The sequence below is a fragment of the Pagrus major genome, chromosome 16 (genome assembly GCF_040436345.1).
Source record: "Pagrus major chromosome 16, Pma_NU_1.0".
In the NCBI taxonomy this organism is placed as follows: Eukaryota; Metazoa; Chordata; class Actinopteri; order Spariformes; family Sparidae; genus Pagrus; species Pagrus major.
In genome coordinates this window covers 1,035,841-1,060,869 of record NC_133230.1, presented here as the reverse complement: position 1 = coordinate 1,060,869, position 25,029 = coordinate 1,035,841, and the positions used below count along the sequence as shown (strand labels likewise).

The 25,029-nt window shown below is 42.9% G+C and overlaps 2 protein-coding genes across 2 annotated transcripts in view; both read right to left on the bottom strand.

Annotated features, from left to right (window-relative positions):
* Positions 1-3,554, bottom strand: part of sptbn5 (spectrin, beta, non-erythrocytic 5) — a 44,112-nt gene extending 40,558 nt beyond the window's left edge. The window contains exon 1 of the mRNA XM_073483049.1: positions 3,540-3,554. Coding sequence (XP_073339150.1) covers positions 3,540-3,554 — 15 coding nt within the window. The remainder of the gene's footprint in view (positions 1-3,539) is intronic.
* Positions 3,555-4,326: 772 nt separating this feature from the next.
* Positions 4,327-25,029, bottom strand: part of ehd4 (EH-domain containing 4) — a 26,486-nt gene continuing 5,783 nt past the window's right edge. Inside the window, exons 2-8 of the mRNA XM_073482870.1 lie at positions 24,871-25,029; positions 21,205-21,302; positions 11,423-11,589; positions 11,204-11,337; positions 10,988-11,099; positions 9,388-9,552; positions 4,327-8,029 (exon numbers count right to left, since the gene is read on the bottom strand). The exon at positions 24,871-25,029 is cut by the window's right edge and continues 18 nt beyond it. Of these exons, the coding sequence (XP_073338971.1) occupies positions 7,472-8,029; positions 9,388-9,552; positions 10,988-11,099; positions 11,204-11,337; positions 11,423-11,589; positions 21,205-21,302; positions 24,871-25,029 (1,393 nt within the window). The 3' untranslated portion in view covers positions 4,327-7,471. The remainder of the gene's footprint in view (positions 8,030-9,387; positions 9,553-10,987; positions 11,100-11,203; positions 11,338-11,422; positions 11,590-21,204; positions 21,303-24,870) is intronic.

Here is a 25,029-nt window from a genome sequence, read left to right as displayed (position 1 = left end):
CAGCTACACCTTCAATACAACCCTGTAAAAATACCTCAACTGTCATAATCTGTGTGTGTGTGAGTGTGTGTGTGTGTGTGTGTGTGTGTGTGTGTGTGTGTGTGTGTGTGTGTGTCTGCACTTTACACTATTTTCATTTTATGCCACTTTATACCTCAGAGGGAAATATTGTACTTTCCACTTGACTACATTTGTCTTACCGAGGTATTTGTGTCTCTTCTTCAGTATTAAAGGCCTTTTGTCTTAAAAGACGTTTAAACATTTTAATGAGTCAGTTTTTAAAAGTAACACATCTACAGAGCTTGTGCAAAACGAAAGTATGGTTTTATTGTTTTGTTTCTTGTTCCAGCGTCTAACGAGGTTTAAACTCCGTTGGTATCATGTATTTGTGTTTCGTCAGCATCAACAGGCTGAGTTACTGTACTGCCTTAACGTTAGCTACAGTTAGCAATGTTCACGTTTGCTCGCTAGCAGTTAGTTAGCAACATTAGCTCGTGCAACAAACTGGCAACCACTTGACGGGTGCATTAAGTGGCTGAATGTGATCAGTAACACCTAAAAACTCTGTCGTTGCAGTGAGATCATTTCAAACTCAACTGGTGGATCAATCAATCAGGACCAGCAGATTATTTCACTGTTGGACGCCACTCAGACCTTTTTTTTCCTCCAGCACAATGCATGATGGTATATCATGCTTGGTTAGTGACCATCGGTTGTTGCTTTTCACGATGCATTGTGGGATATTGGAGTCACCTGTACAGGGTATAATAAACCTCACTACACATTTAGACAGCACCACAGTTTTCTCTGGTCACCTGTCAGCTGGTCCTGACCAAGAAAGGCTGTGCAGTGTAGACAGTATATATCGTTATCGTGATATGAATCCATATGTCGTCTTAGATTTTGGATATCGTTGTATCGTGATGTGACATAAGTGTTGTCTCTTCCTGGTTTTAAAAGCTGCATTACAGTAAAGTGATGTTATTTTCTGAACTATCTCAGCCATTATATCCACATTACTGATGGTTATTTATCTAAAATTCAATATTCATCCCTACAAAACTGTTGCAGTATCAATACAGGTATTTGGTCAAAAATATCCTGATATTTGATTTTGCTGCCCACTTCTAGCATTTATGAAGTTGTTTTTTTTCGAAATGCAGAAATAAATATTGTGTATCACGATACAGTCTAAAAACATTGTGATATTATTTTAAGGCCATACCGCCCAGCCCTAATTTATCTAGAGGGCACCATTTGTTGCACTGTACCCGATTAGCTTCCAGCTTATTAGCACCTTTAGTCCCTCAGCAGGTAGGAAACAGCACAATAACATATGTGAAAGACTGAAAACAACATATAAAGTTATGCTGATGATGCAGATATCAGCGTTGGGAGACAAAAAAAACACCTTTTCCATTTAGACTCAGACGTAACTGATTAAGCTAATGTTGGTGCAATTATTAGCTGGGTAGCTGCGAGCTCTGCTGTTTTGCATGTGTGTATAAGACAGTGTCATCTGCATATACACTATTTGCAGTTCTGCATTGTGGCTCCGTTAAAGGAGATCATTCATATTTTGGCTAAATAATCAGGAACCAAACACAGAACCTTGTGAAACAACCATGACACACTTCATGTTAGCAGACGGTGGCTCACAAACTTTAACACACTGCATCCTCTTGCACAAACATCAACTCAGCACCAACTCCTCTTTTTATCGAGCCTTGATTTAATTTGCTCTTCTAAGCGTAACATGAGGTTGATTGGCTTCATACATCTCTGTCTGCAGTTAGTACAGGCTGTTCTTCTTCTTACCTTCAACTCTCGTCCTCTTTATATCTTCAGCTGTAGAATCTCGGACAGAGTGAGAGATCCAAAGACGTGTTGGAATCAGAACAATCTGATGGTGCTGTCTGCATGTGTGTGTGTGGGTGTGGATGGGTGTGTGTGTTCATACATGTCAATGTGAACTTTGACCCCCCTGTCAGGTGAGTGGAGCTGCTCATGCTGTAAATCCAATGGCTTCAAAGTTCACACACTCACACACACACACAGACAGACACACACACAGACAGACAGACAGACAGACAGACACACACACACACACACACACACACACACACACACACACACACACACAGACACACACACACAGACACACTGCTGTCAGCTAAAAGAAGCTTTATGATGAACCAGAATCAGCAGGTGAAAGTTTAGTTCACTGTCTGCAGGACAAAATCAGCTCTCGTACTGCAGATCAACAGATTCTCATCAACAACATCAGTTTGTCCGAGGGCCAACAGTTTTTGTAGCCGGACTTTCAAACAAAAAATTAGAAAATAATTGTTTAATATTTTCACTTTCTTACAAAATACATGTTATGAAAACACTAAAAACATGAAAACCCAATAATGATAGGTCAATATTTACCCAGAACATGCTCTCAGATCTGTTTGTTCCATTTCTCCAGAAGCCCTGAGATCCCAAACTGATCTCAAAGACGTCATTTACACCCTTTTTAAAGCATAAATCTTCACTGTAGCTGCTGAGCTAAAAGTGTTAGCATGCACCTCGTCCGACCACTCGTAGAGGGTGTAAATAATGTCTTCACAGACCACTTTTTTATCTGGGGGCTTCTGCAGACTGTGATCACAGCAGACTGTGACTACGAGACTTCACCCGACTTTATATCATCAGGAGGAGATGATGACTGAGCCTGACTTTATATCATCAGGAGGAGATGATGACTGAGCCTGACTTTATATCATCAGGAGGAGATGATGACTGAGCCTGACTTTATATCATCAGGAGGAGATGATGACTGGATACATTTCTATTTCAGATGTTTGAATTTCTGTAAATGCACCAAAAAGGACATTTTTTCGCAACAACTGATTTGTAAAACGGGCTCAGGGGTGTAAAAGCAGTGCAACGGTCCTTTAAACTACACCAGTGTGACTCCTTCACTCTGACGTCTCTTTATACTCAAGAGCTGAAAGAAAAACCTTCTTAAAAGGCTGATCAGACGTTAAACACACACTCAAACACATTCATGAGTGTAGAAACAGTTTAATAAAACATAAACTCCTGCTGAGTCTGAACTGAAACATATTCATGACTCTTGAGAGGAAAGAGAGGAGGAAACCGTCCAAGGTACAATAAAAGCAGAATTAAGTGTGTGTGTGTGTGTGTGTGCGTGTGTGTTTCCTGTCAGGATTATGAATAATGACACACGTCCATCCTTCATCCTGGCTCTACAGGAACAGGAAGTTATGCAACAACCACCGGAGACTGGAGAGTTTTCATTGGAACGACCTTCTGCTAAATAAGATAAGTAGTTCCTGTAGGTGTTTAACTGTGGGCTCATTTCAGTGGACTGGTCCTTTAATCTCTGTCATGAGGTTCAGATTTGCAGACTGCAGCTACTTCAAGTCAAAGCTACATCACATATTTCATATTTCTTACTTTTTCCACCAGTGTCTCACTCATCGCTTTTCTCCTTAAAGGGACGTTTCACTCTAAAATCAAGGACTTACCTCGTCCTTTTCCATCCATCTACATTGTTTTGGCGTGAGTTGCAGAGTTTTGAAGATGTCTGCCTTCACGTAGGAACTATTTTCTTTCTACCGAGTTAACTTCCAGTTTAGCGCCCGGCTAACTTGAATAGAGATAAAATAATTTAATCGTTCAGCTCTTCTAGACTTTCCAAATGTTATGAAACGAGTCATTTCACTGTGGTTGTGACGCTCAAAAAGATGTATCCACCGTTTCAGAGACACTTCTTTCACAATGTAAGCTTACGGGAAAAAGTCTTTCACATGATGTAATTACACGAGGACGGGCTTCAAAGCCTGCGCTCTTCCTCAGGGCTTAGCTTCTCCCCCGTTTCTAGCCTTTATGCTAAGCTAGGCTAACCACATCCTGACTCGAGCTCTGTAGGCTACTGATCACTGACATGATATTAATCTCCATCTTTACATTTAAATCTCAGAGAAGAAAGAGACCAAGAGGTTTTTTAAAATGTTTAAAACGACAAACTGCACTTCTGTCCTCTGAATCGTCCTTGTCCTTCTGTCCTCTGAATGAAAGATGAATTATTGGGTGAACGAGCCAACAACGCTGACGACGGCAGCAAATCAGTGTTCTCCTAAACTCTCGATTCTTTCTTTAACGTCTTTACTGTTGAATACTTTAAACTACACGTAGTCTTTTTATAGTTTACATGTAAATCTCAGTCTCCCTGAAAGATAAAAGAACATTTTCAGTTAAAAACAGAAATTTTTGCCAAAACATGAACACAAACTCTCTGACCACCACCACATGTTGAGTACATGTATTGAATAAACTTTATTAGTCTCCACCTCGCCGATCAGATGAGATAATCAATAAAACATGATCAGAACAGAGTAACAGACAGTTGACCAGTAACACATTCAGACGACAAGAATACAAAATACGTCAAAATCACAAAAATAAAAACTTTTACATTCTGATAAATGAAGATTTGAGTTTTTCATTGAATGTACAGTCGGACTGAGAGAAGATCTTTACACACAGAAAACTGACATTTCCTGCTCTGTCCGGGCTCCTCAGACCACCAGACAGATGATTTGACATGTTTATTCACTGAAATCCTGAATTTTATGGACGACTAATCACTCTACAGACGTTCCCTTATGAGAAGATGAAATGCACACAGTTTAACAGATTCAGATCAACGCATTAAACTTTATTTTCATCGTTCTTTGCAGGTCAAAGGCACAAAACAGAAGCCGCCCAGCTGCTGAGTCCTCGAGGACGACGACTGTCCTGTCATAGAAACAGAGGGCATCGAAGCACGTCGCACTGAAGAGGCACTGCTGGGGAAATGTGCAAACGCAGCTTTGAAATCTGAGTTGGAAGCAAGTTCATTAATATTAGCTTTGGAGCAAGATGCTAATTTGAAGAGAGCGCACTCGTGCAAACATTGCAGTCTAGCTGCTGCTGCAGCTAACAGCCAACGTCTGTTTGGGCCGCACAGAGAATTAATGTGAATAAGACGAGATGAACTTCTGCTTCAGCACAAATAAGGCCGACTTTTCTCCAAATACACTCCCTGTTTTCAGGCTACTTAAAGGCACATTCAGAGTGAGACTCGCTTTCACTGACTCATTTTTATAATTTTGCAAATGGAAAATGTTTTTAAATTAACAGCTGACTGCTGCTCAAATCTTCCTTTTAACAGTGACTGATTTAACATTTTTAACAAAAACAAAGAAGCAAAGTGGTCAAACGTAAGCTGGTAAATGAAATCTTAAGTTACGTCCAAGGCCAAGAGTTTAGGCTAACATTAGCAGCTAACATTAGCAGCTAACATTAGCAGCTAACATTAGCAGCTCTTTATTGGTTTTGTGGAAGTTTACACTTGGTAAAACCAACTGTTGCTGCTCGAAATGAGAAGCTGCTTTTCTCAACTCTTTGTTTCAAAAATGTATATTTTGAGATTAAATCTGGGATTTACAGACGTAGCCGATACGCAGCATCGTTAGCTACTGGTGGCAGAGCTTCACCAGTAGTTCGATGTTTTAAAGATTTTTATGGTGTAACGTCACGCAGACACTACGGCCAAAAGTATGTGGACACCCCCAGTCTGCTTTTTTCTTGACAAATCCTAATGCAGCACGATACAAACAAGTTCCTCCAGCTGAGTGTCAACAGTTTGTGTCCGTCCAACCCCGTCCAACACCGCTGAGATGAGCTGGACATTTTGATGGCGGGATGGTGTGTAAACAGAACGTTTCGTGTGTCATGTCACACATTTTGAGCTTTTTGCGTGTCATTTAATGCCATCCATGTTTTATTTGTTTTGGACGAGCAGGAAGGACTTTGGTCGTTGTTAATGTTGTCAAACGACTGTAGATTTGTCAGGTTGAGGAGTCAAAACTACTCGATTAGGTTCAGGATCACATCATGGTTTCGGTTAGAATAAGTACGATTTAATAAGACGCGAAATGACTGAAGATGCTCCTGTGGAGGCGAGGCAGCAGTTCAACTCACACGGCTTTAGGATATTTGAGTGTCCACAGACGTTCGAGTGGATTTTTGCTCCATAAATAAAATACATCTGTTTCCATAGTGTCCATGAGGAGCAAAGTACGCAGTCAGCGGAGGTCAGAGGTCACCGTCTCTCCTCCTCTCTGCTGCTGTTTACAATGTGAGGAAACTGTCGACTGCGACACGTTTCAGGACGCCGTCCGTCCCGGAGGACGAGTTAACGGCGAGCTGCAGCAGCAGAGCGGGCGGACATTTCCACCGTCATCTCCTCCTGACTGTGAGCTGTTCAAACAACAGACTCTGACCTTTGACCTCCGACCCCCCCGTAAACCCTGCGTCCTGGCTCTCAGACTGAATGAACTGGGTGAGTTAACGCTTACTGATCTGAACGTGGACGTGGAGACTGTGGAGCTCGACGCGTGAAGACTTGTTGGATGTGATTCAGTTTTGTGATCCTGTTTGAGTCGTGACGTTACGTTATTGTACATTATCAGTAACAGTTACTGTGAGTGTCCACCTGCTGAAAATCAAAGAGTAATTCTGATAATCGATTAATAATTTGAGTCATTTATGTTTTAATAATCATCAAATCTCTGCTGGTTACAACTTCGAACAGACGGAAATGAGATAAAATATTTAAATAGATTTTCTATAAAATACAATATATATTGGTGTGTTTGTGTGGACTGTTCTTCAGGCATCGTTTCAGACATTTTAGAGAGTAAAATATTCAAAGATGAATTTAAAAAAGTAATACATATATATTTGCTTAATGGCATAAAAAAAAAAAAAGTTTGATTTAATTCAAGTCTGAAACTGTTTCTGTTTGGAAATGAAGAAAAGTTTTAAAACTCTTCCACCAAAATAAACGTGTGGGTGTTTAAGTTTGGACTCAACAGCAGCCTGGAAGAAGAGAAAATTCAAGAGAGGTTCAAGCAACTTACAGGAAATCAGTCGATCAGGGAGGATCAGCTGTGGAGGCGTTTAGACACACAGGTGAGAGATATGGAGGGAAAATAAGGCAGGAAGTTGATTGAATATCAAGATACTCCTTTAAATACACCGTCCTTTCAAAATAAAAGTGGCCAAATTAAAGCAGAATTAGTAAAATATGAAGCTACATTATATTTTTTCTTCTTCTTTGGTGCTTTAAAGGCAATTACAATATATAAAACCTTACCAAAATAAAAGCATAATATTCTTAGCTTTTCTCAGTCACTGCTTGTTTGTGTGCTGCTGTGATTTGAACGTGTGATTAGTTAACGATGGTTGAAGATCATCTCGGTGGCGAGCTCTTCATGTGCACATCCTAAACTTTAACCTTTGACCTTCTATTTGCTGATTGGTTCTCGTGTTAGTCTGAACATCAGCAGCAGAAACATCCTCTCAGCTCAGCCAGACTCTTTGGTGGCTCGCTCGCCGCCCTGTCGGCACTCTAGTCCTCGCTGTGGTTGTACAGGGCGTCTGCGGTGGGGTTTTTGCGGTGGGACGGGGGCACCAGGTGGTCGGGCAGCTCGGTGGGCAGCTCGTAGCCCTCCAGTTTGATCTTGATGAGGTGCTGAGCGAGCGCGAACTCCTCGTCGTCCAGCATGCCGTCGTGGTCGCAGTCGGCCAGCTTCCAGATCTTCCCCAGCACGTTGTTGGGCAGCCGCGAGTTCATCATCTCCTTCTTGGCGTTGACGCCGGTGATCTTGCCGTTGACGGGCATCAGCATGTAGAAGAGCTCGTCGTAGCGGTGCTTCTCGCGGCTGATGATCCAGTCCTCGGCGTCGGCCCCGGCGCTGATGCCTTCGCCGTAGCCGTGACCGAAGGGCCCGTCCTGGGAGCCCTCAAAGGCACCGCCGGACACCATGGCCGGCGGCGCCTTCGACTCCTCCTCCCGGATCATCGTCATCAGAACGGCGATCTTTGTGGCCAACATCTTATCCACGGACTCGATCAGCTTCATCTTCAGAGACGGGAACTTGTTGAAGTCGTAGTGCTGCAGCATGTCCTGCAGGAGACACACAAACATTCAAATCTCAAATAAATTCAAAAACAAAAACAAATTATTGACCTGTTTTCCATCAAATACAAGATGTTTAATGTTCAAACTGATGAACTCTATTGTTTTTAGTAAATATAAATTCATTACGAACAATTACTTTTTATAAATTGAGGGTGGATTATTGAGTTTGTTGTGATAAGATATAAACAAATATATGAATCTCATTTCAATATATTGATTTAAAGGAGCACTCTGTGGTTTTGGGGAAGAAGAGAAAGATCTTCATTGGCTGATTTTTTTTTCTGCCTAAACAAACTACATTTTAAATTTCTTCACTAAAACGACATAGTGCTCCTTTAAAACTGGCTGATTCTTCCAGCTCCTCTGTTGGATGTCTGCTCTGATTGGTTATTTCACTGCTTTTATTTAGAGAAAGGCTGTTTGTAAAGAGACGTGTCGTTTGTTGCAGTTCCTGCTGGTCACAGACAGAGGGCGATAAAATTCAAAGTCAGACCCAAAGCAGCTCTGTGTCATTTTGTAGAAGAAATTCAAGTCAGAATTTTAATATTTACAATATTAATGAGATAATGAAACAATTTATTTCCATGAGTGAATAAACAAGCTGCTCTCAGAGGAAAATAAGGTCCCAGAACACTGTTTGAAGCTAGAAAGGTGGCAGGGTCCGCCACATATAAACAAAGGATGACATCACAGGTGAACAAACCTGATTGGCTGAAACATTAAAGCGACACGTGATGAGACTGAACTGAGTCAAGCCTCCTGTTTTCTTTCTGCAGCTGGACACAGAGTCCTCCGATGACCTCTGACCTCTGAGCAAGAACACAACACAGGAGGATACTACACAACTGTGTGTGTGTGTGTGTGTGTGTGTGTGTGTGTGTGTGTGTGTGTGTGTGTGTGTCCTCAGGGCTCACATCTCACCAGGGAACTGAAAAATGTCAAACATCCTCTCTCGCCAATAATCCAATAAATACAAGTGTAGCTGGGGAACACACACACACACACACACACACACACACACACACTCTGCAGCTGGTGTGTGAGGCCTGTAGAGATGCTGCACTGCAGGTGTGTGTGTGTGTGTGTGTGTGTTCCTCTCTGACATCAGTAAAGCTCAAAAATGTGTTTACTGTCATCTGAAGATCAGTTTGTTCTCACACAACTGTGACATAAACGTGCACTGTCATTTTCAAGGTTCCCACACCGTCTTAAACAACAAATTCAATGACTTTTCAAGGACTTCCCAGGCCTGATTCCCTATCAAAATAACTTTAAAGGTGCAACATGTAAAGAATTTTAGTTGAAAACATTTTGGTGATGTCACTTCCTGTCAGCGTCCGTACCTGCATCTTGGTGACGTTGGGGAAGTCTCCGGGGCTGATGTGGTGCTCTCTCTGCAGGATGGTGTAGATCTCCGGCAGCCTCATGATCAGCTCCTCCTTCTTCTTCTCCCGGCCGAACAGAGACGGCATCTCCTTCTTCAGGTAGCTCACGATGTAGGCGTGCACCTGCGGGAGGAGGAGGTGCCACGTGGTGAAGTTAAAATGGAGTCAGCGCCAAAAAGTAAAAGTACATCAACAGAGTTCTGGAGTATGAAAAGATGAACAGTATCTCTTCAATGAAATGATCTCAAAGTGTTTCCTCTTGTTTACATAAAAAATGTAACTGATGAGGGCGGAGAGATAAACAGGAGACTGAGCGACGCCGGGTCAGAGGGTAAACTACACCGCTGCAGAGGGATGAAGAGGAGGAGGAGGAGGAGGAGGAAGGAATGTAGGAGGGCAGAGAGCCACCAATCCTTCATACTGGCCTACAGCATTATGGGAGGTGGAAGGAAGGAAGGGAGGGAGGGAGGGAGGAAGGGAGGGGGTACAGAAGGAGGCCGTCTGAGCACATCAGAGTCATTAATCAATAGTTAATACTGAAGGGAGGAAGAACAGAAATACACTCTGACAGACGAGAGGAAGGTCAGAGTGTCGGATTTAAAAAGAAAAGTTACGTCGTTCTGTTTGTTCACTGAAAGTTCATCAGCTCGAGAGCTTCACCAGAACTCCTCCGTGTGCTGCTGCGGGTCCTCTTACAGATATATACCGGAGATGTATGAAGGTGATCATCTGGACTTATTCTGAATTGCCACAAGATGTGTGTCCTCTCTGTGACGCAATCAAAATATGTGTTTCTTAACAAAATGTAAGATGGAGAGATTCCTGTGTGTCGGTGAACGTTGAAGGAGGTGGAGGAGGTGGAGGAGGTGATGTAAGCAGAGGTTCAGACTGGAAAACAACCATCACTCCTCGATGAAAAGAAAGAAGGTTTTCCTGAAGGAAGTCGTTTTTCTTCAGGAACTAAACAACAGAAACGTTCACCTCCACCCTCTGAACATCAAACACACAACACACGTGTCAACCTGACTTCTGATTTATTGGTTCACAGGAAGCTTCCTGAACCAGACCTCACGTGTTCGGTCCAAACACAGCTCCAGGATCAGCGATGAACCGCCTCTGACTCAAGGTTAACATTCGATTTCCACTGAATCTTTAAATTTAGTCTCACTTCTGTTTTTGAATTCTCAGAAAGCAGAAGCTTCTTCTGATTCCTGCGTCCTGCTCTTCAAAATAAAAGTCAATATTTAATGTTTATCAGACTGAGTGAAAACTGTGGATTCAGGGTTTAGTTACTCTGACAGCAGACACAGAGGAGCTGTGCTTTGATTAGATCAGCTGCTTGGAAGGTGTTAGCAAGGCTAACAGTTTCCCTTCACTTCCAGTCTTTGTGCTAAGCTAAGCTAAACACATCCAGGACCCCCTCTCTGATTTCCATCTCAATCCTCCGCAGTGATCACGTTTCTGTCGGGGATACTCAACCAAACATTCCAGGACCAAACTAAACATCACGGTGGTCTCGGTGTTAACTCCAAACACAACGTGTCATTTCCTGTCTCACCTTGGCCAGCCGCGCTCTCTTGATGAGGTCGTTGAGTTTACGCAGCGCCGCGTTTCTCGGGAGACTCTGGATGTCCTTGAAGAGGTCCTGAGACTCTGCCTCGAACAGACGCCTGAGGAGGAGGAAGTGGACGAGTGAGTGGATCAATCGATCAATCAATCAATCAATCAGTCAATCAGTCAATCAATCAATCAGTCAACAGTTCTGTCCTCTGACCTGTTCTCACTGTTCTGCAGCGGTTTGGCCCAGAAGGAGCCCAGATAAACCCTCACCACCTCTGGAGTGTTGATCACCTTCCCCAGCGACCACATGAGGGCGCCGTACACTCGCATCAGCTGCTGCGTGTCCACCTGAGAGCACAGGTGAAGAAGAGGAGGTTAATTTATCTTTCTGATGACGATGACGCCGTCTCCTCCTCGTCCTGTGCGGTCTCACCTGGTCGGCCTTGTTGAGGACGACGCGGATCTTGTCGTCTTGACCTTTGAAGGCTTTGATGGCCTCAGAGAACTCGTCAGAGATGTCCAGCTTGTGAGCGTCGAACAGCAGAATGATCCGGTCCACCCGCTCGCCGAACCAACGCAGCACCTCCGCAAAGTCATAACCTGCAGACAGACAGCCACCATCATCATCATCATCATCATCATCTTCATCATCATCATCATCATCTACATCATCAACTAACTCTGAATAAGATGTAAAGAAACTTTTATTTCTGTGAAGAAGCATTTTAAGTCACTTTTTGTTTCGTCTTTAAACTTTGTGTGCAGCATTTTTACTGCAGATGCACATTTGGTTACTGGTGTGTTTCAGTACTGATGATCAGTATTGGCCTGAAAAAAACACATCTGTCGTTCCCTAAAACAATAATTTACAGAAATAAAGAGATAAAAATACAAAACCCCAAAAACCAAAAACACAGACATTTCAGTTTTATCGTAAAGTCGAGTCTTAGACAAAAAAAGACATTTCACAGACGGAACAATAAACAGATGATAATGACACATTCACATTTATTGGTAATGAAAATTGTTAGTTGCAGCTCAGGATGTTAATCATGAATCATAATCAATTAATTGCTTTTAAGAATTTAACCAATTAAAAATCAATTAATCAACAATCAGAGATGGGCACAAATACACCATGAAGATAATTAAAATAGGTTAATTACTTAATAAGTTATTTTAATTTTAAAATACAAGAATTAATGATTAACCGATAAAAGCTGACAGTCGACTGAAGAAACTGATTAGACTTTGCAGCCCTGCACCTGGACCAGATGAACTCAGACACACTCAGATCACAAAATTGTGATCATTTTTGCAGTTTTTCTGTCTGAACCTGGTTGAAACTCACTGTTAAGGCCAACTTATATTTACAGAAAAGGCATATTTATTTGGAGCTTTTCAGGTGTAGCGACCACTCGAAGTGCTTTGCAACACTCGCCACATTCACCCGTCACACATTTTGGGGAAGTAACCTGAAGAATGTTGCACAAATACCCACTGAAGAGAAGATTACTGCAAGTTCACCAGCAGGTTTCATCATATTTCAAGAAGAGGTGATTTCACGTCACATCTTCTGTGTTCGACGTGAAAAACAAGTCTGCAGTGAAGCTGCAGGGTGCACACACACACACACACACACACACACACACACATAATGGAACACCCTTGTGATGAGTAGCTGTAATGTAATTACTAAAAAGTAATCTATTACATGACTACATGCAGAGAGAGAAACGTTAATGTGCAGCTGTGTGTGAGTTTTTATAACCGTGTTACAGTTTCAGAGCGCTGAGGGCACATCAGCTGCTGTGTGTGTGTGTGTGTGTGTGTGTGTGTGTGTGTGTAAAGTGATCTGTGGCAGTCTGGGTGTGGCTGCTCTTAAACTGGGTGACACTCGGCTGGAAACTAAACGGAGACAAAAGCTTTAAAACTTCAGCAGGAAAACTCCAACAAACACGGAGAGTATTACTCCACTTTACTGTATCCGATTACTCTCTGCTGATCCAAACAACATCATTTTTAAAGATCTTTTTTGTAAGTCAAAACTAAAAGCAGACTTCAGTGTAACTTCTCTCAGTTTCACCGAGCTGTTGCTGCTTTAACCCTCCGATGTGACAGAACACAGCTCCTCTCTTCCAGGGTCCAACTGCTCTACAAAGCTTTTAATTAAGTTAAGTTTATTTTAAAAGATTACATTTCTCACAAAAAGCAGAAGTAATGAGTGTTAAAAGAAGTTCTCTCAGACAACAGCAGGCGGCCGCTTGTTTTTCCATGTTTTTTAAAAGAATATAGTCGCGGTAGGCTTCAAAGCCCGGCGCTCTTCCTGGGGGCCCGGGCCAGACGCACTCACTTCCTGGAGTCTTGTCATGACTGTGAGGTTGCCAGGCAACCAGCAGAGACTCCAGGAAGTGACTGCGCCCAGCTGAGAAACAGGTGAAGGGAAAATGATTTGAAGAATGATGTCACGCCAGAGAGACAAACCTCCGCTCAGTTTTCTTCTGACGCACGTTTTTATTTGTCCAGCTCTTAAAGGTCACCTTTAAAACATACAGTTTACACTGCACACACACACACACACACCTGTCTGAGTGTACATACAGCACTATAGATCACGACCACACATACACAGACACACCTTCAGCAAACACTTCAGTCCACTCGGTCATCCCACACACATCCATACAACATTTGAGCTTCCCACCATGAGTGAGTCATCACAAAATGGCCGCTGAGTGAAGACGGTCTACTGAAATGAATTAAAGTCACCTTGAAAGGTTGCAGTCAGATATTTTCACTGCTCAGGTGCTTGAAGGAGGAAAAGAGTCCAAGAGGTCAAAACATGTGGTATAAAGAACACATTAGATAAACAGGGCGGGTTTGAAGCAAAAAGAAAGTAAAATGATTAAAAATAGTCTATAAGTGTAATGTAATGAGTGTTTGTGCTGTATGAGGAGCCTGATGACGCGTGTTGGTCCGACAGTAAAGCTGAAGGCTTTGACTCCACTCCTGTCTGCTGAGGAGAATCCGCTCTGTTGGAGCTTTTCCAGCCTGAAATCGTCTCTTCATGAATTAATGAAGTGTGATGGTGTCAGCAGAAAGAGTCCTGACAGCTTCAGGTTTCACCTGCAGGTTCAGGTGATTGTCCCAGGAGACACGATGCTGTGTTAGCGAGTGAGCGAAGGGTAAATACAGACATCACCTGCCAGGAAATATCCTGCACCTACGAGACCCATTACAGCTGATCAGAAACACCTGAGAGACGGAGTCAGAAACTCCTGCTGGGAATTCCTCTGATATGAGCTGTAACTGTTCTCTGCAATTACTTCACATGTTCCACTTCCTGTTCAGAAGGAAACACCTTCAGCCTAACAATACTACTTCCTCTTCAGAGCTTTAACTTGCTGTATTTATGTCTTGGAAAGAACGTGTGCAGAGTTCAACAGAGGAAACCTGAGAGAGGAAGAATGGAGGCTGTGAGGTGTTGGAGGAGAGTTATTGTTCGGCTCGCATGGCAGCAAATAAAAACAACCAAAACAGCCTCAGACAGTGGAGGGACGTGGAGGCTACAGAGGACCCAGCCCCTCACCGTGTGGACAGTTTACGCTGCACTATAACCTGCTCTCATGCCTGGAAATGTGTCTGGGCTTGGCCTCCTTTGAAAGGTAATAAGCTTTAAGTGGATGTTTTCCTGCAGTTAGACACTGTGTAAGTGCTTCTTTCATTAATCAATAGAAGTTTGAAAACACTGAATTCATTATTTAATCAGTCTGCAGACGACCTGTAACTGCCCCTTAGCTGGAAAACACATCATATCGTCTGACTCGCGCCAAGTTCACATTTAATAACAAGATCACTGAAAATGGACACTTAACACATGTTTGAGGAAATATTCAGCCGCCTGGGGAAAAAAAAGAAGCCACGTCTATGACCTGAAAATCCCCCTGACTGAGAGTAACAGGAGCAAAAACTCATTATACTTCTTTATTTCCTTACCTACACAAACACTGTGCATATGAAGTAGGTGCTGAGGTGGGAAAACAGCCATAAAACTACATAAACTTGCATAATTTCAAAGTGTAGGGCTTTAAAAGCTGATATAAACTATATATTACTGGATTTGAAATCTCATTGGCTACATGATGCGTCAATCATCCGGAGGCTGGCGTGTGAGTGGCTCAGGAGAGAGGACGAAGAAGAGACAGTGGGTCACTTGTCTATGCAATAACTCATTGGCTGTTGTAGGCTCTGGGGCGGGCCTATACGCAAGTCAAGTCAATCAAACGGCGGCCATCTCAGGATCTCAGAGGGATGATGTCTTCTTACAGATAAAAGCTTCTGTGTTATGTTACTGAAATGGATCTGGTGGACATGGGGGAATAAGACAAGATGGTTTTTTTGTAGATGCTAGTTTGTTAGCTCATTTGTTTGTTGATTGTACTTTGCTGATGTGGTTTTATCATGAAAGGGTTTACATTTATAGAAACACAAGAGTTTAATCTTTCTAACGATGTATGACATGAATTGAAATTAAATGAAGTTTGGTGAACTAGCCGGATGTCCGTGCTGCATTTTCATGTATATTTGACTTAATGCCTAAATGTTGCTACTGAATTTCAGCGGAGAGCGTATTGGACTGCCATTTTTTATGTCAGTTCAGTACAGAGCTGGAGCTTTAGGACGTGGTTAGCTTAGCTTAGCATAAAGACTGGAATGAGGGGGAAGCAGCTTGCATGGCTCTGTCCACAGTTCAACAACATATTTTACAGAAATGTTGAACTGTTCCTTTAATATAAATGAAACCTAATCCACGCAAACAATGTCCGCTGAGACCAAGCACTCGTCCTCCCGCTGTAGAGCAGTGATGTCATGTTGGTCACTGAGTTCATGTACTGTCTGATGGCGATGAAGCCGACCAGTGAAACAGAAACCAGGACCGGACTGAGTCAGTGTGATGACGGAGGACAGATTTGGGGGAAGAAGGGAGGGATTACTGGCTGAAAGCTCAGGAGGACGAACTTAACTTCAAGTAAGAATCAGATCCAGCAGCGACTCACTGAGATCCAGAGAAGAAGGAGAGAAATCCAGTTCAGGGAAATGAAATGAAGAAAAGAGAGAAAAGAAGAGCAACAAACAACACATGGACAACATTACAGCTGCAGCTCGACACTAACTGAAGGGACGGCTTCCTCCTCGCTGACGCTGCAGTCAGACTCCACCTCTGATGGAGGAGGACTGGCAGCAGATCAGTCCAAAAACACACCAAGCGGGCAAACAGCAGCTCCACCCTGCAGACAATCTGCTGCCAAACATGCAACTGCAACGCCTCCATGAAACACTTCACACAGCTCAGAGACTCACTGCAAACACAAAGAAACACAACATATCTTTGATTCCATGTTTGTAGTCTGACAAGACTTTCACGGCCGAATCCACACTTTCCTGAATCATTGCTGCCGTCTTCACTTTGTTGTCATCAAGTATTCACACAAACTGTCGATCTCAGCGACACAATCTTCTTCCAGTTTCAGGTGCAATTCATAAATCTCTCAATCTGTTATTTAATCCAGGCCACCAGCCCTGTTTCTGCTAACAACTTTATTCATAGTTTCATTCATTCAAGTTTGTTCAGCCTTAAAGAAGTTGAACTGAAACAGGAGTTTCTAACGTCTTTTCTTGAAGAATTTAAAGTATTTTATTCACAGGACAGCTGAGAGAGATGACAGAGAGAGAAGAGGGATGAGACGCAGCAAAGAGCCGCAGGTCGGACTGAAGGCTCGGCCCGCTGCAGCGAGGACGAAGCCTCTGGACTGTTTTACCTCCAAGGAACAAAAATAAGTCACAATTGTTTCCTTTGCTGCAGAAACAGATCAAATCATCGGTTACAGAGACAGGAACTGCTGCTCTCACTGATGATGAGGAGCGCAAAAAGAGTCCAGTTAGCAGGCTGCTGCACAAATGTTGGATTCATGTTGTGTTCATGTTTAATTTGCCAGTACAACAGATATTTCATCCACGTCCTGCTTCATTCCTACAGTGAAAAACACAAGAATCAACATCTCCAGTGAGGTACATGAAGGACGTCGCACACAAAACACCCAGACTGACTTTTTCTACTGAGCGCCACAGAAACACAACGTACCAGTGGACACGCCTCTCCTGGTATTTACATGAGATTCGATGATGATGATGATGATGATGATGATGATGATGATGATGCAGGTACAGGTACAGGTACAGGTGCTTGTAGTTATAAACTATATAAACTATGCAACTAAAGGGTCGCACCTGACAATTTTTAATGCATTTATTGGAAAAATGACAGAAATAATTGTTAATTCATTTTCTTTCGGTCGACTAATGGATTCATCCACCCATCAACAAACATGTGGGTCAACACCTCGACACATCAGGAGGTGTGTGTTGTGAAGCAGCTGCAGGACACACACACACACAACACACCACACACACACCACACACACACTGACTTCATCCAGACTGCTGAACGTTGATGACTGATAATAAAACTGATCAGTAGCTGTGATCTCACTGACCCTTCAGGTGGAGTTTCATCCGTCAGTGATGCTGCTGACGTCAGCCTGCCTCTGTGTGTGTGTGGTGTGTGTGTGTGTGTGTGTGTGTGTGTGTGTGTGTGTGTGTGTGTGTGTGTGTGTGTGTGTGTGTTGAGTCACAGTTGGCCTGGTGAATGTCTTCAGGAGGAATTCAGCCTCAGCTGAGCAGCTCTAAATGCTTCCAGATGGAGGGAACGCCCCACCGCCGCTTCCTGTGGCCCTCCGTCCCTCCCTCTAATCCTCCCTCCATCATTCCTCCACCCTCCACCCTCCACCCACCCAGCTGAGGCTTTAAACTGATGCTGTCATCCAGGCTGACTCAATACAAGAGCAACAGGGACACGATGCAGCAGAAGTTTCTGTACAGTACGAGAGGAACATACTGTACGATAGAGAACCTCAGCATCAACATGAGCACCTGCAGACACGACTGAGGGCTGAGAAACCTCCCGCTGCGTGGTTTTATTAACAATTCATATTCTCATAAAAAAAATGCTTGTAGAGCTGCAAGTATTACTCAATTAACTGATCAGAAGATCGAAAGAAAATGAATCTCTGACTATTTCCACAATCGATTCATCGTTTCAGTCATTTTTCAAGCAAAAGCATCAAACATGGTCTCGCTGTGATGTGAAGATCTGCTGCTTCTCTTTGTTGTTTCTGACAGCAAATGAAGAGTTAATCAATAAATGTAAGAGGAGGAGCACCTCCAAGAAAGCTCTCAGGCAAACTCTTTATAACTATTAAGATGCCTTTAGTGTCACAGCGGGGTCATGTTCATGTTTCAGCATCAAGCGTCCGTCAGGGAGTCTTTCGGATGTCTGAAGGGAGAATAAAGGCGTGGAAACGTTTAGAGAAGAGTGCCTTGAAGTTTTTTTTATTATTTCTGAGGTTTTGGACGGTTGGTTGGACCTACGAAGTGATTTTAAGACGTCACTTTGTACTAAAGAGAAGAATGGTTTGTCTCCGTGCACCAGCCAACACGCTGTTCCTGAGCTGTGGCTTTGAACAGTTTTTGCAGGATATTATGATGTCACAGATCATTTAACCTCTGACCTTTTGGATATCGAACGTCGTAACTTCACCACTTTATCCTGTCAGACATTTGTACGTCAAGTTTTATTGTAATTATTGTACGAATTCAAGGTGTTGTTGAGATGTCACGTTCATGAGAACGGGACAGACGGACAGACGGACAACCTGAAAACATGAGGCAACAAAGCAAATATAACAACTAATGGATGATTACTTAATTAATGAATTAATCATGAAAGTAATCAGCGTGAGTCGAGCTGCATGATGATGGAAAAAGCTGACACTGCGATAGTTTGGTTTTCTGTGATATATATTCTGTTTGACCAGAATACTTGCATATCTCTAATCAGAAACAATGAATCATTCTAATGTGATTGGGGTGATTTCTACTTTGTTTTACATAGATTGTGATCGTATGCAGACTCTGCATGACACGCTCCTTAAACTGGACTAAATGAGTGGTATCAGACGGACGTCTCTGGTAGATCAGTCACGGGAAATGAAACTGTGTGAGTTTTTAAATCAAGCAGCAGAAGAAGTTGAAGTGTAAAGTCTTAACTCTCATCCTGTGACGTGAGCAGGGAAGTCTCAACCGTCCGTCTCAGTGAAGAGCTTTGACTTCACTCTGCTGTAAAGTCTGAACAACATCTAGGACCTGACAGGTGCGAGTGTCTGGAAACAAGCTGATCAAAGTACATCAGTTATTCTGCCTCCTCGTCTGCATCTGAAGCAGCAGCTGTCATCCAGCTCACAGATCTGCGTCTCTGCTCACTTTTATTTTGCCAGATTTGTAAAACTTCCTCCTCCAACAGAGGACGGATCCTCCTGAGGACGTCTTCAGTTTGGATTCAGAACATCAGGATCCGTAAACGACAAACATTTATCTCCTCGACAGCCCGTCACAACATCCAGAGGACGAATCCAAGTACATTCACTCAAATACTGAACTTCTGAGGAAGCGTACTTGAGTGATTTCTTCTCGAGCCGCTTCTACTCCAAAATAACTGAATAATGACCTTTGACATTTTTGATTCAATGACTCATACGTCAAATCTAAAGTGTGTAGATGGATGTTCTCATTGATAAGTGAAAGTGTAGCAGCTCTGTGTTTCAGTACAGTAAGTGCTGCACATTGATCTATTAAGCTACAACTACAGTTAATGAGCTGCATACTGTAATTACATCATCTGCATCTGTACTGTGATTATAACAATGATGCCAATCAGCTTCAGAGTTCACAGCAGTCACACGTTTGATCGACACCTGTTCAGGAGTTATTAAAGGTTTAAACTTCACAGTTTGTTTACAGTTTCAGCAGCTGTGGTCTCCTGAGAACAACTGAAAATAAGTGAGAGTTGAGAGCAGAGCGCAGACACTGGACCAGACCAAAGCTTTTAATATGTTTGAAAATACATTTTAGCTTTCACGCATTAAAGGAACATGAAGTATCTTCATCCACAGCTACTACACATCTGTAACCGACTGATCCTCAGGATTAAAAAGTCTTCAGAAAGATCTCTGACGGTTGGTCGATGTGAAGATGTTGATGATCAGTTTCTCTGGTTTCAGATCCTCAGTTTTAAACTCTGTGGTTCTTCAGCGGAAACAGACCGAGAGACGAAACAGGAAGTGAGAGAAAACAGGGATGAAGAGTTTCACAAGGAGACGTGTGACAAGACAACTCCAACTGCCAGTCACGTTTGTCCCGACGGTGTCGGAGGAAAGGTCAGCGGGTCGGTAACGTCTCAAGGATTAAAGGTTTTGCTCAAATCACAACATTGTTTTCTGGGCGAAAGTGTGACCGTGTATAAATTCAGCGTTATTTCCTCATATAAGATGCTGAACACACGACCTGCAACCAGGTTACTGTTGTTTGGTCCTGTAATGTTGCTCTGTGGGTTGAAGTGTGGGACATTTCTCTTTCTGTTCAGCCGTGTGACGCCATCAGAACGTCACACCCCCGTCCTGCCTTTACGCCTCTGTAGCTTTCATACAGACAGCGAGGTGGAATAAAGGCGCAATACTCAGTCCAGCTGAGGCTGATGTGAACGTGTGGTGCAGGTATTTGGTCACAAACTAAAGGATGTGGACGATGGCGGCAGATGAAACATCAGAGGATCATCAGCTGAATTCACAACTGAGAATGTCGACATTCACAAAAATGTAACAACCATCCGTCCAATAGCTGTTGAGATGTTTCAGTCCGGATCAAAGTGATGATGACATCATCATTATCGTCCAAACAGCAGCAACATCAACACGACTGACTGACTGACTGACTGACTGACTGACTGTCTGACTGACTGACTGACTGACTGACTGACTGACTGACTGACTGTCTGACTGACTGTCTGACTGACTGACTGTCTGACTGACTGACTGTCTGACTGACTGTCTGACTGACTGACTGACTGACTGTTGGTTGATGTGTTCCTGTGACCTCTGGAGGTTTCCTCACTGCAGTCTGAGTCTGACCGATGACTGACTGATCCCAGCAGGCGCACTTCATACAATATGAGGAAGTGAACAAGTCTCAAGGACTATTACACAACACACACACACACACACACACACACACACCACACACACACACACACACAGATCTTACCTCTGCTGATTCGTTGTTTCTCTCCAGACAGGATGCCAGGAGTGTCGATGATGCTGATGCTCTGAAGAACCTCATTGGGCATCTGAGAACAGATGAACCTGAACACACACACACACACACACACACACACACACACACACACACACACACACACACACACAGGAGAGAGAGTGAGACAGGTTTCCATCATTTCCTTCTGCTCTACTCACTCAATTCAGGTTTTTGTTTCCCTTCAACACTTTGATTGAGTTTAATTAAAGTTATGATGTGTTATGCTCGTCTATAAGACAGAAACAGACAGACGGCATCGCTCACAGTTCTTGTTGTATCCGTACATGAACACAACACTCAGATCACACACGGTCTCACCAGAGGAAATCTGACTGTTCATTCCTGTAACATCAGTCCCAGGAGATCATGATAATCATTATGGTGTTGTTCAGTCTGAATCGCTCTGACATCATCTTCCTGTTGTGTGTTGTGATGACAGCTCGTTCACAGATCAGACATGCTGCCGTGAGTTATTAGCCAGACCTCCCGGCTCGCTCTATTGTTTCAGTCAGGAAGGATCCGGCTCGTTTAACAGAGGTGAAGCGCTCTGGTCTCTGTTGTGTAATAAACTGGGTGTGATCATCACAGTGTCAACAGAGTCATCTTATCTGCAGGATTTACAGACTGTCGGTGGCTGCTTCTAACTATTATTGTCATTATCAATCTATTAATTTGTCATATAATGCGGACTCCAAGGTGACGCCCTCGTCACAACCAGAATTACTTATTTTACAGAACGGGATCCATCCTGAAGGAAGTTTGATTATCAAAATTGTTGACAATTAGTTTTATGATTATTCTTTAATCTGTTTCCTCCACATGGCTACAAAACTTCATGACTCAAGACAGAGCCGGAGCTGCTCTATGTGCAAATAAACATCACTGGGACAAACAGACTCCATGTTTCTACACAAAGACAGAAAGAAGTTCATGTAGAACATTTGCTGAATTCACAAGAAGGAACAAATAAGTCAGAATTAGTCAGAGACAGAGTTTCACACAGTTTATAAAGTGTCTCCAACTCAACAACTCACTAAACTGAGGCATTTGTTAAGGGAGGCTGGGGACAAAGAAGTCGCCTATACTGGTTACTGTTTAGTGTATCTGTAAAATGTGACATGTTTAGATCAATAAAATGTTTCTTCTTTCATAAATTGAGTGTAAATGGTGAAATCAGTAGTCGAAGCCGTTTCACAAAGTTTGTTAAGTTTCTTCTCAATCAACAGCTCCTAAAATCACTACAATTGTGAAAGGAGTCTGGTGATGATGTGGTTACTACTTCAATGGTCGGTGTGTGTGTGTGACCTGCCTTTCACCGTGTAATAAATATAAAGTTGAAAGTTAAATTTAGCAGACAGTCTTCAGCCGTTCGAGGCGGGAAAAAACAAAAACGCCACGCCGACACGTGGTGACGCACACACACTTCCCCTGGAAACAATAACTTATTTTAGTTCCTCCATCACATCAGGACAAGATGGGATTCCTGGTTTAAGGAATGCCAAGGGTACGCGCTAACACACACACCCACCAACACACACACACACACACACACACACACACACACACACAAAGAGTTGGAGGGTTCATTTCCGTGCTGCTTCTCTTAGAAATATTTCTGGACGGAGGAAATACGTTTGGACCCGAGTGTTTTTAGCTAAATTTAAACCCTCAGTATGAACTGTCAGGTCTGACAGCGTGTGTGTGTGTGTGTGTGTGTGTGTGTGTGTGTGTGTGTGTGTGTGTGTGTGTGTGTGTGTGTGTTTACATGTCAGTCAGGGGGTGGAGGGGTCATTTCCTGGGTTGTGAATGTTTTGAGGAACGCAGTGACAGGAGTGTGAAGAGCTGCCAGGATGAGTGTGTGTGTGTGTGTGTGTGTGTGTGTGTGTGTGTGTGTGTGTGTGTGTGTGTGTGTGTGTGTGTGTGTGTGTGTGTGAGCAGTTTCACCTCCTGCATCAGATTTCGGCCTCAACATTTAAATGGAGGCGCTGCTGTTCACACTGACAACATCACTGCAGGGCAACACACACCTCTGAGTGTTTGTGGACACAACACACACACACACACACACACACACACAGACACACACACACACGCACGACTGCACTGACTGGTGGAAATCGATTCAAAAAGGCAGTGAAACTGTTTCCCACACTAACGTCTGTGCGTCACAAATTAAATTGAGCTGCATCCATCAGCTGTTTGTTCTGTTTTTACAATAAAAACAAAATTAGCTAATAAAAATATGATGATGCAGAATAAACTACCAGCAGTATATAAAGTCATTAAAATGAGCTCCATCTTTACCAGCTGTATCATTAAAGAGATGAACACATGAATGCATCAATAATTATAAATCAATACTATTCTGAAATGTGTCATTCTGCTTACCGAGTACTTTTGGTACTTTAAGTGTATTCTGATGCTAACACTCTTCTACTCATGTAAGACTTTAAATGCAGGACTTCAATCATCACAAAGCAGATTATTATAAGTGATTCCACGCGTTGGATGTCGTTTCCACTTCATTCAATTATTTAAATCTATAAAACTTCGTCCTCATCGTCTGTGAACATTCAGACGCGGACACAGATGTTTTGAGTTGGTTTGTGGACGTCTTTTATAAAAGGCTGTGGTGCCGTCACACCCTGACAGACACAACTCAGGGCTTTAACATTTTATTTACAGATAATATTTGGGAAAAGGGACACTAGAACTAATTAATAATCAAAGATAATGATTTTTGATGTTCATATTAACAGATTATTTTACATGACCTGAACGTAGCATCTTCACACAGACGACACAGACGACAAAGACTCTACAGCGACGTGTGTTTCAGGTGATGGATTATCATAAACTATATTCAAACTAAACTATAAAGATGAAGCTCTGCAGCTCCGTCATCAGTCATCACAACAGCAGAGAGTAAGAAAACACGATGGAGCTTCAAACTAAATGGATTAACTGAGTGGAGGTCTTCAGGGCCGGGTGGAGCTCTGAGGTCTAAAATGTCTCATCAGTCTGCAGCTTCGTGTTTCTCTAAAGTCTCCTCTGAGTTCTGCATCAATTAAACTCAACCAGCGGCCTTTAAAACGCCGTCAGAACCACAGCTGGAGCTCCTTGTGGAGCAGAAAGTTCAGTTTTCTTATAGAAAACAAAGATTTGATGAAAGAGGAGATGAAACTGCATGACCAGTGATCGAGCTGATTGATGATCGTGAAGGTCGACATCGAAACATTTTCATCTTACAGATCCAGATTTTATAATTGTTTTAGTCTAGTTTTTACGCTGAACTAATTTAATTAAATGCTTTCTAAAAGTTGTTAGCTTGAGCTAAAACATCTGACGGCCAACTAGCTTGTACGCTCAATGCCTGCGTGAGAGGAAATTACTCTCCATACCAGCAGGTGGCGGTAGTCTGTATTCACTGCTGAGTCTACACACCCAAAAGCAAAAAGCCACCGACAAGAGCGGACTAGTTGTTGTCCAACACAGGTGGGTGGAAACAGGGCTTCAACATCATGGGATGCTAAAAAAGAGGCTGAACAACTTCCTGCTGTCATTGGTAGTTGTGTGTGTGTGTGCGTATGTGTGTGTGTGTGTGTGTGTGTTTACCTGTTGAGGAAGGAGTTTCCAAAGGCGTTGAGCTTCCTGAAGGGTTTTTTAGGGTCGACCACCAGAGCGTTGCCGGGGACAACGCCCTCGTTCTCGCCATACATCACCGCGATGAAGCCGTCGGTGGTCGGCTCCGGACCGATCCGCATCCCTGGAAAA